Here is an 11955-nt window from a genome sequence, read left to right as displayed (position 1 = left end):
ATATTTTTTCCACAATTTCCAAAAAAATGAAAAAAAACAGTATTCGAATCGGTCCACCCGTTTAAGAGCTACGGTGCCACAGACAGACACACACACTAATACACAAAGCTGTCAAACTTATAACACCCCTCTTTTTGCGTCGGGGGTTAAAAAAAGTTAAAAGATGGCCGTTGGGACCAAAAAAATCTCGAATGGATACTGCGGATCGGCAAGCGCAGCCACCATAACGTCCACCAACGAGATGGACGGATGACCTGGTTAAAGCCGCGAGTTCACGGTGGATGCAAGCCGCTTCCAACCGAAGCAACTGGAGGTCTATGGGGGAGGCCTATGTCCAACAATGGACGTCCTACGGCTGAGATGATGATGATGCCAGACAATGGAGGATCAATATGTCATCGAAATAACGCAAATAATGTCAGTAGCTTCTTAGGAACAGTTTGTCAACATTGCGATTTGCAAATTGCGATGCAATTGCAAGATTGCATTGTATATAAACGTGAGTGACGTTAAAATAGGAAAGCAAGCTGGCAGTTTTCTAATTCTAGTGCAGACCACTTGACCTTATTGTTAGTAATATTGATTGTTTATCCTATATATTAATTTTCTTGTAATTTTTCTCTCTGTGTATCTGTTTCTGTATCGCTTACTATATGTGGTGTACAATAAAGAGTCATTTAATCGTGCACAGAGTTATAACACATATACAAAATTAAAAAAAAAATACAACTACTATCTACATACTATTTACAAAACTTACAAAAAAATAAAATAAAAAAATAAAGAGTCATTGTATTGTATTATCTGTAAACGAGCATTTTTCTCTGAAACGGGTCTCAGAAACGATTCTATGATTTCAATGATGTTTGTATTGTGAGAGCATCGGGGACGAATAATCGAATTATCTTTTTTTAAACGTTTTGCCCGAGCGTACGACATCTGAATTGTCTTTCATAAAGGATTAGTGCCTATAGGCAACTAACAATACAATACAATAACTCTTTATTGCACTCCAATACAGTAAACAGTACAGAGAACACAAGTATATACATAGAGAATTCCTAAGGTAAGCAATAGGCGGCCTTATCGCTTCAGAGCGATCTCTTCCAGGCAACCTTTATAATGGACAGAAATAAGGAATACACTAACTAGCTTTTATGGCACAAATTCTTTTATCATCGTCATTATCTTCCCTGCCTATTATACGTCCCATTGCTGGGTACAGGCCTCCCCTCAGAATGAGAGGGCTTGGGCCGTAGTTGGGAATTTTCAGAAAAAAATGTTGAAATCATTTTTTTAAGATTTGGATGAAATTTCATTTTCCTACTCAGAATTAGGTTCACTTTCATTAAATACTTTCGATTGGAATAGGAGAAAAAAAGTGTCCCAAGATTTTTTATTCCATTACGTTACCGTTTTTAAACAAGTTTCTATGGCGGTAGTGTAATGGATAACACAAAATTATATGAAAAACCTGGGACACTTTTTTTCTTTAATTCTGAGTAGGAAAACGAAATTAATTTCATCCAAATATAAAATAAAAGTCTTAACAACTTTTTCTGAAAACGCCCAGTTTCCAGGCGGTCCCAGAACGGATAGGGAACTTAACACACCATTGAATTGCTTCGCTGGTATGTGCAGGTTTCCTCACGATATTTCCTTTCACCGAAAGCTCGTGATAAACAAATTTTATGTCGCACGTAAATTTCGAAAAACTCAGAGGTGCGTCTCGATTTGAACCCACGAACCTCCGCTTGAGAGACCATAGGTCAACCTATTAAACAACCACGACTTATTCATCATCATCATCATCATCATTATATTAGCCTGAGGCCTGAGGACGTCCACCGTTGGACATAGATCTCCCCCACGGCTTATTACAGTTTATTATTAGGGACCGTCCATTAATTATCATCATCATCATCAATATCATCATGTCAGCCGAAAGACGTCCACTGCTGGACATAGGCCACCCCCAAGGCTCTCCACTCAGACCGGTCTTGTGCTTTCCGCATCCACCGCGATCCCGCGATCTTATTAAGACGCTGTCAACACCAAAATGCCCTTGAGGATTCGGGATTTTGGCTCCGCCTACTTGCTCCCAGCGCTATTCATAAGTGAGCGGCGAGAAGACTCGTTAGTTGTTTAGATATGAATATGTTCACTTCATGTTTTTAATTGCAGACTCATACGTCTAAAAAATAACGACATAGAACCGTTTAAAGATGATTTTAGACCAATCTTTGCAATTTTTTTTTATCGAGCCGATTTTGTCCAATTATGTATCGAGTCCGTCCACAACCTTTGAAATATGATGAATATTAACATATATTTTTTTTGATGCGCTAGAACAAATAGTTTTTCTTAAAAAACTACTTAAATAACATCAATTTCAACAAAATTAGGTCTTGTCAGCCTCTTTAATCACGTGGTGTTTTTTACCAACTGTTTAACTCCCCCCCTCCCCCCATCCAAAATCACGTGTATTTTTTTAGTACACATATCTTAGAAAAATCAGAATATATGATCTTTAATTATCACACACCGCTGGCGCTGGTTTTTCTCAATACACCCTCCTCCCCCTTGTGATGTTTCGTGATTTTTTCCGGACCGGACCTTACTTACGGCTTGGTTAATATTACCTGCTAACTAACAAAGGCTATACAATAGTCACTGACTAGTTAACTACTTCTATTCTTCTATTATCTATTTTGTGCTAAAACCCAAACAAAAGTCACGAAGTTGAGCGCCAGCGATAATAACAATACATGATGTAGTAAACGCGCCAAGTTTGAATGAGGGCAACCGTTTTCGCGCTCGCCAGTTGGCGCCACTGTAGACAATTGTCCTGCCCGAAGTATAGTGGTTAGTTTGTTATTACGGGCATGATAACAAAATTTACATTTAATCCATTTAATACATTAAAACCGTACCATAAAAATATCGAGCGTGCCACAGTGTTGCGTAGTCCCGTTTTGTTCGGAAAAAGGAAGGACAAAGGTTTCCGAAAGACAAAACTGTCTCAAAACACAGACATTCATTGCCCCGTAAGGCATATTTGCCATAATTAATTTCAGGTGATAATGATAATTTCAGGTATTGCAAAATATTCACAAAATTATTGTAATTAGAAATAAACCCAAAAACAGTGACATTTGCCCGACTTTCTCACTTCAAAGTTCAATATCTCCAAAACGGCTAAGCCGATTTTGATGAAACATATCGAAAAACCATTGCTAGAAAAGCTGCTTTCAAATGAAAAAACCTTTTAAGAGCTGCGGTGCCACAGGCAGACAGACAGACACGCAGACACACATAGCGGTCAAACTTATAATACCCTTCTTTTTGCGTCGGGGGTTAAAAAGAGATAAAGACAATACCGATGTAAAATTTGGCGCGACCACAATCCTTACGACTTGTCTTTCCATTGTGTTCCATTCGCCCTTAACTTGGCAGACTTGGCAGTAAGCCGTGGTGGCCTAGTGGTTTGACCTATCGCCTCTCAAGCAGAGGGTCGTGGGTTCAAACCCCGGCTTGCACCTCTGAGTTTTTCGAAATTCATGTGCGGAATTACATTTGAAATTTACCACGAGCTTTGCGGTGAAGGAAAACATCGTGAGGAAACCTGCACAAGCCTGCGAAGCAATTCAATGGTGCGTGCGAACTATCGCCCAAGCCCTCTTGTTCTGAGAGGCCTGTGCCCAGCAGTGGGACGTATATAGGCTGGGATGATGTACTTGGCTGAGCACTACCGTGCCTAGACTTGCATTGCACAATAATGATAAAGCTGCCAAGCCATAAATTTACTAGTAAATATTCTGCAACCGATTACTTATCTTATCTATAGTAACGATTAGGAATTCATGCCTATTTATCTAAAAATTTGCCTAACCGTTACTTATAAATACTAGCTTTTCTATTAAAATAACATCATTCGATATTTTGTTTTCGTAGTTATTGAAGATTATTGTAAATATGTACTCCAAAATCATTACCCTCGTTTGCGTCCAGTTCGCAGTTATTGATGTAAGTACATCATCCCAGCCTATATACTTCCCACTGCTGGGCACAGGCCTCCTCTCAGAACAAGAGGGCTTGGGCCATAGTTCCCACGCGGGCCCAGTGCGGATTGGGAACTTCGCACGCACCATTGAATCGCTTCGCAGGTTTGTGCAGGTTTCCTCACGATGTTTTCCTTCACCGCAAAGCTCGTGGTAAATTTCAAATGTAATTCCGCACATGAATTTCGAAAAACTCAGAGGTGCGAGCCGGGGTTCGAACCCACGACCCTCTGCTTGAGAGGCGATAGGTCGAACCACTAGGCCACCACGGCTTCTTATTGATGTAAGTACATGTGTATAATAAAATACACTATGGGGCTGTTTCACCATCCATTGATTAGTGTTAACTGGCGGTTAGGTGTGATGCCGTCTCTGTTTGTTTTGTTCGAATAGACGGAGACGGCATCACATTAAACCGGCGGTTAACACTAATCAATGGATGGTGAAACAGGACCTATGTCTATATAACGCGTTCAAAAACCGAAAACTTTGACCTGCATACCTAAAGATTTTGTTGTTGATTATTCATTATTATATTCGAGCAATACTTACTAAAAGTCTAAGTCCGGTCAATTAAAAAAAAAGGTAACATCTCTCTCTTAAAAACATAACCTAACCAACAAAATGTTGGGAAACCCCCAACTTTGTCACTTCAAAGTTCAATATCTCATAAACGGCTTAACCGATTTTGATGAACATGTCTAAGAACCATCACTAAAAAACCTGCTTTCAAATAAAAAACCGCATTCAAATAGGTCCACCCGTTTAAGAGCTACGGTGCTACAGATAGACACAGACACACATAGCGGTCAAACTTATAACACCCCTCTTTTTGCGTCGGTGGTTAAAAACAATTAAAATTTGATTGAACTTCAGTTCTAGAATCAGTTGAGATGATGATTTATTCGACATTAGATATCAATTTCAAACAATTTTGATAAAATCCAACACGTTGAGTTTGTCTCTGAATTCAAAAAAATATGATTAGTACTTATTTATGATTTATAAAAGATTTCATTTAGCGCCGTTTTTGTTGTTCAGTGTGTCTGCAAAGATAAGAAAAAAAAGGCTAATATGTAAATATGTGTGAACATGAAGCAGTGCATGTAACTGTATATAAAATACATATTTAAAAAACTCATGTTATTATATGTTCGTAAACCCACATTCTTGTTTAACGCTTCTCATAATAATAATATTCACATTGTAAGGAACCCTCGTTGCACGAGTCCGATTCACACTTGACCGGTTTTTTTTTTCAATCAACTGTTATAATAGGTTAAGATCCCACCATCAAATTCTGCACCTTTTGATGGAAACACGAATTAAATAAAAGTTTACCTTCTTTAGCCTGTTCTAATTTGATTGCTTATCAAATTAGCTGTCAAGAATTACCTTCGATCGCCGCCTATTGTCTACCTTGTTTAATTTTTTAATTTTTGTTACTTCACCGTATCAATTTGTTGTGTTCAATATATGGCATTGTGATGAACAGACTGACAGCGTACCGACAGTAATAGAGTTACATTTGCCATCCTTTGGCTACAGAATCCATGGAACCCGAAAAAGTAGTTACTACTTGACTTTTCTTAGTATAAAATTTGCGGTATTACAGGAACCCATTTGTAACGTAATCTTTTTAGGTTATATTTCGACCAATAAACTAACAAACTTAAAAAAGTTGAAAACCCCTGACATTGTCGTTTCAAATTTTATATCTCAAAAACGGCCCAACCATTTTCTATCAAATATAGCTAATAACCTCACCAAGGAAACTCGCTTTTACATAAAAAAACCGAATTGAAATCGGTCCTTGCGTTTGAGAGCTACAGTGCTACGGACAGTAGCTTCAAACTTATACTTACCTCTCTTTTCGCGGCGTGGGTTAAAAAACCGTTACGTGCAGAATTTTTTGTGGGACTTTAGACTAGTTACCCTTTTTCTGAAACCTGTTTTTTTTGTCATGGCAACTCAGAAATTGAAATGTACGTTTTACTCGTCTGTTGCCTCGAGGGTGCTTTAAAAAATGTTTTTCCTTTTCAATTAGCTTTGTCCAAAATATTGGAATATGTTTTAATGCGAGCACAATTTCGTTTTGACGTATTAATTCTACTAATACTTATTACCAGTATAATGTGAAAGCTTGAGAGAAATCGTCCTGGTTGATTTATTTACCACCACGGCTTCAAGGAACAGTAGGTAGAATACGTTATATAGGTACACTTGTTTTACTTTCCTCCATCCCAGCCTATATACGTCCCACTGCTGGGCACAGGCCTCCTCTGAGAACAAGAGGGCTTGGGCCATAGTTCCCACGCGGGCCCAGTGCGGATTGGGAACTTCACACGCACCATTGAATTGCTTCGCAGGTTAGTGCAGGTTTCCTCACGATGTTTTCCTTCACCGCAAAGCTCGTGGTAAATTTCAAATGTAATTCCACACATGAATTTCGAAAAACTCAGAGGTGCGAGCCGGGGTTTGAACCCACGACCCTCTGCTTGAGAGGCGATAGGTCAAACCACTAGGCCACCACGGCTTCCCAAACCACTAGGCCACCACGGCTTCTCAAACCACTAGGCCACCACGGCTTCACTTTACTTTCCTCCATCATCTCGCAAAACATTTATCGTACGGTATTTGACAACTACTGAATTTGCCATATATATAATAACAAGAGAAAAATTAATTCGGTTGAAAATTGGATATACAGTGTTTTTTTGAAAAATCTATATATCTGTCCCTTTCCAAAACGCTTTTCTCTATGCAGCAGTGGCGCTACTTGCGTGTGACGTCACATGCAAGTAAGTCTCTCTGTCTAATCTTGAATTTCAAACCTTTATAACTCTGCTATATGAAAAGGTAGCTTAAAAATTGTTTTCCTGTTCGACAACATGAATTATTTATGAAAGAAAAAATAGTCAAATTCTGTTGTCGAGACACAGCAGCCCACCGTCCTGATCCAGCCGCGAACCATTGATCTGATGATGATGACAAACAGCGTTTCTTTGGCTTCTAGGTCATGGCTGCCCCGGTCTTTAGAAACGTGGTGCCCGGATGCGGCTGCGGCGGCGTGGACATCCTCCCCGGCCAGGTCTTGGTCAACCAACCAGCTTACACTAACCTTATCCCTGGCCTCGCTCCCGGCTTGATCTCCCCTGCTATCGTCAATGGACAGTATGCTCTGCCTGGCACTAACATCATCCAGGTAAGAAAAAAATACATTTACATTACATTTAAATTTTCATTACATTACATTTACTGGCACTTGAGGTATCCCATCTTAGGCCTCTAGGTTAGCAACGCGTCTGCAATCCCCCTGGTGTTGCAGGTGTCTATGGGCGGTGGTGATCTCTTACCATCAGGAGACCCACTTGCTCGTTTGCCATCCAGTCGAATAAAAAAAAATTACATTACATTTAGTATATTACATTTACATTACTTTTACTTTTTACTTATTTTTCCTAGACTTCTAAAGACGTGATCACAACGAACCCTAAAAACTCAATAAATTATTACTGTTTTTTGTCTTTCACACTACAGCATTTAATTCAATAACAAATATGTCAACGTTGTAAACACGTGTATATACATTTATAAAACTTTTGAATAAATTATTGAGTTAAAGAATGGTTAGGCTGCGGCTCCACTGAGGCGGAGACGAGCGGAGCGGAGAGGAGACGTGTAGGGACCAATCATATCAGTTGAATACACATCTCGTCTCCGCCTCATTAACATCAGACGTGTAGAGATTGTCGATCCCTACACGTCTCTTCTCCTCTCGTCTCAGCCTCTTCAGTGGAGCCGTCGCCTAACATAATTGTTGTTATGGAATAATAAGACGATAACAATAAAATTACAAAGAATAGGATGACAGAAGCACAGAATAATACAGAAGTGGCGGGTGGCGGATCAGCAAGATCGGAATCATACAATCACAAAAGGGCATTTATTTTCACAGTGCTACCAACAGATTTTATAAGAGTTTTTTCGTTTTTTAAATAATCAGTGACTATTTAGGTAACTGAACTATTTTTATTTAGTTTGGTACCTTTATTAGGCAATAGTTTTGTAAAATGTGCAGGAATTTAAGAAATATTCTGTTTTTAATATGGGTTAACCTCGAACTTTCCTCCCTTTCGTTACCATAAACTTTTAACGATTAAATCATTTGAAGGTATAAATAGGTAAATTTATTTTATACTTCCTTACAAATGTAGTAAATTATCATAATTATTGATGTTTACCAGGAAATATTCACAAATTTGAAAGAACAGACATATATTTGATCCATTCTTACCTAATGGCAAAAACGTCTCACTATTTCCTACCACTTCAAAACTACGAAGTTTATAAGACGCATTGTTTTTATCCAAAAACCTGAACTAATTAATTATCTATTGCACATTTAAAAATAAGAACATTTCTTCATTTTCGATGAGATAAAAAATATATATATTGTGTTTTAAAAATGGACAGTAACGAAAAGGATGGTAACGAAATCATAAGGCTGCGGTTATAAAGGTCATTTATAAACAAGTTTATACATCTAGGTTGGCAAAGTGAACAGTCAGATTATAAACCAAAAATAGTTGGTAGCGACTTGGGTGATATTTGTAAATATTCTGTCGGTGTGTGTTGAGAATGTCTTGAATTCGTGTGGTGGCAAAGGCAGGCTTCACAGAATCCCAGACGTTATAGTTTTTTTTTCAGTTTATATAGGATTAATAATTAACGTATACATTATAATAGAAACACCTACAACACAACAAAAGTCTCCTAAACCGTAAGACGTTTCCTTGAATTCCAATTTTCGTCTCTCTAGTTGAACGAACAATGTCTATCCAAGCATGCCTATTTCAAAGAGTTACGCAGCAAAACGTACATAAGCATATTAGAGATGCATTCGTCTGTAATCAGAAAGCTACGAATATAATAATGGGCATTTTCATTAATAGTAGATTTTTGTCGTGGCCTGGAAGTAGGCAATTGCTGGCTGAGTATGAGTATTAACTAATACGAAGCCAGCAATTGCTATTCCAGCCGAGACTAATATAAAGCTTTTCTCAAAATGGTGAATAATTCTGAAATAGAATAAACTTTTTTCAAAATATATTATAATTTAATTTTTATTCCAATATTTTTCTTATGCTTTCCCGCCTTTTTTTATTAAAAATAAACTGCAGGTGTATTTTTCAGACCCAATAGAAACAGTCCGGAGTTCCAACAAAATACCTGATACCGGCCATTAGACTTCGCTGTATATACATACGACTTGTGCCAACATTTCCATGGCCTTTTTAACTTTAAAAAAAAAAGTGACTGATTGCAGGCGCGCTAATTCATTATTGTCGAACTAGCGCCACCTGCAACCTTTTAACTTTTAATTTTTCGCTGACCATAAACTATGCACTTCACCTTCTGATATGTAAAGAATAATGTCATCTTTTACGGACATTTTTGAGAAATAATATTATAATAATTGAGAGAGAAAATTCTACAGCGAGATTTAAACTCAAAAAGGTTTTAAACCATTATCCTTTTTCAACTTTCATAGACTTGAGAATCATAATTCCATTAAATATAAAGTACACTTCACCAAACACATTGAGACCATGCACATATTCGACCACCTTAGACCCGTAGAACCCGTCTAACCTCAAATTTCTTTTCAGGACAACAGTGTAGCCAACAATCTGGCCAACACCCTCCAACTCTTGCTCGTCTCCAACTTGCTGTCCAACACTTTGCCCAACGCGCCCGAGCTCGTGGTGCCCGCAGTGCCATCCTGTGGTTGTTGCAACGGCGTCTCTTACATCTACTAAACACTGTTATTTAGAAAGACCTCTTCGTATTTGAGAGAAACGTTTTATAGTGATTGATCCAGGTGATACTTTGCAGAGGTCGATAATTTCAATGAACTAATTTGAATACTGAGACTTACTTATATTTAAGGGGCTTTCATCGATTTTTGACAAGTTTTGAATCGTATCTCCTACTTTTTGTACTACAGATAGATTTATAAGTCAAACGGCTATCGGTTCTCCAATCTTTTATCTCCATTTTTGTCTACCGGATTTTGAAAAAAATGTATACTTCATTTTGTATGATTTTTTTAAACATTGTCTGAAACAACACTTATTTCGTATATCTATCGACGTGAAAGATCTAACATATACGAAATCTACATATTTGGGTTCATCTTTTACGTACCTAAAAACTGGTCGAGGGTTTTCATTTGAAACTAATGAACACAAAAGTTATGGCCAGAAAACCAGTTTTTTGGCCTAAAATTGTTCAACTTTGATGCCAAATATCTCGAAGACAATAAACTTTGAAGTAAATATGGGATGCTATATAGCTTAAAGCCGTTGTTGTTAATATAATAAGATACAAAAAACATTAGAAAACCAAGGAATTCAGATCGAAGGTCATTGGGGCATGGGATCCCCTTAATGGAATAAAGCCCGGATAACTCACGACTTAAATGGAGTTTAGCTCGCGCGACCAGAGCGGTGGTGCGCAGCGTTTTGCAACAGCCGCCGTGTCGTGTGCTCCTAGATGAAGGGCTACTACTTAGCCCGAAACATATCGAGCTAAGCTCGATTTAAGACGTGAGTTATCCGAGTTTTAAGAAGCACGCTTAAAGAAGTAAGGTTTAGGTTTCTTTAGAAGTTGTTGTTCATCGAATTGTTGTTTCTGTCTTTTTTTGAATAAGCATAAATGGTAAGTAAGATTGATTATCAGAAACTTATCACAGAGCTATGTAAATGTCACAGATTTTTTTTTTCAAACTGTTCCATAGCTCAAAGGGATATTTCAGGGTTATCTAAAATTTTTGACCATTAAAATTATCAGTTTCTCTCAATCTTCAATGTTCAGAGGTATGTTAATTAACAACTTACTTAATGGGGTAACTAAGAAATAGTGATACAATCAAGGGCAAAGATATCGACACGGCCAAAGTTACAAAAATATTTATACACGACTTTATGCACTTAACATTAAGACCGTGTATACATATTTTTGCAACTTTGGCCTTGTCGATATCTTTGCCCTTGACTGTACATGTTGAACTATCACATATTCAATTATTCAGGTCACACACAAGCCAGTTGTTAGCGCTGTAACGATTCGATTAACACATTTGTACAGAAGGAGATGGGGAGGCCTATGTCCAATAGTGGACGTCCTACGGTTGATTTGATGGTGATGATGATGGTGATGATGATGATGACAGAAGGAAATTTAAGCGTGGAAATGTGGTTGCTGAATTGACCATAGTACTAGCTGCTGACTACCTGTGATCGTATCCAACAGTGCCGCATCGGGAGTTCATTAATAGTAGATTGATAAACAAAGGTTGTAATAATTGATCATTTACACTCAAGTTGAACTCTACTTTTCATCACAAATGCGAGGAAATAAAGAAAATCCGTCATAAATATACGCAATTTGTAACAGAGCGGAAGAAAATTTATCGCGCTAAACCGTCTTTTGCTTTTTTTTTATGGCCTCGCACTCTTTGGCTTTTGCACATTCAGTCAGCACTGGCCAGCAGCATTATGCCAGCATGGAGGTTTGGAGGTAAGTATTACGCATTAAAATCTTCTTGTTTATACCAATTCGTGAATACAAAGGAGCACCATTCGATTTTTAAATTTACTTATATATCCTTAAAGATGTAAATCGAATTTACAATACGGATTTCAAGTTAAATGCAACCTACTTTTAGAGCTTAAGTGATGTAAAGGTAATAACGGTCTAGATCTCGTAACAAACGTATCCAAAACATCGTCATCATCACCATAATAATGTCAGCCGTAGGACGTCCATTGATATAGGCCTCCCCCATAAACCTACAATTACTTCGGTTGGAAGTGACCTGCATCAACCG

General features: G+C 37.9%; 1 protein-coding gene across 1 annotated transcript; it reads left to right on the top strand.

The window, feature by feature from the left end:
* The first annotated feature begins 3930 nt into the window (after positions 1–3930).
* On the top strand, positions 3931–9994 carry LOC141443533 (uncharacterized). The gene is made up of 3 exons (XM_074108843.1): positions 3931–4026; positions 7078–7266; positions 9734–9994. The coding sequence occupies exons 1-3, from the start codon at positions 3976–3978 to the stop codon at positions 9881–9883; spliced, it is 390 nt and encodes a 129-aa protein (XP_073964944.1). The 5' UTR covers positions 3931–3975; the 3' UTR covers positions 9884–9994.
* The last annotated feature ends 1961 nt before the right edge of the window (positions 9995–11955 follow it).

This window comes from Choristoneura fumiferana, chromosome 27, assembly GCF_025370935.1.
Source record: "Choristoneura fumiferana chromosome 27, NRCan_CFum_1, whole genome shotgun sequence".
NCBI lineage: Eukaryota > Metazoa > Arthropoda > Insecta > Lepidoptera > Tortricidae > Choristoneura > Choristoneura fumiferana.
Note: the sequence above shows the minus strand (reverse complement) of the source record. Positions and strands in the feature narration are given on the sequence as shown.

Bases quoted from the DNA above. Each gene is read 5' to 3' on its own strand.
- LOC141443533 (XM_074108843.1), top strand. From the start codon at position 3,976: ATGTACTCCAAAATCATTACCCTCGTTTGCGTCCAGTTCGCAGTTATT. The intron at 4,027-7,077 runs GTAAGTACATCA...TTTGGCTTCTAG, and splicing joins TCCAGTTCGCAGTTATTGAT to GTCATGGCTGCCCCGGTCTT. The intron at 7,267-9,733 runs GTAAGAAAAAAA...ATTTCTTTTCAG, and splicing joins CTGGCACTAACATCATCCAG to GACAACAGTGTAGCCAACAA.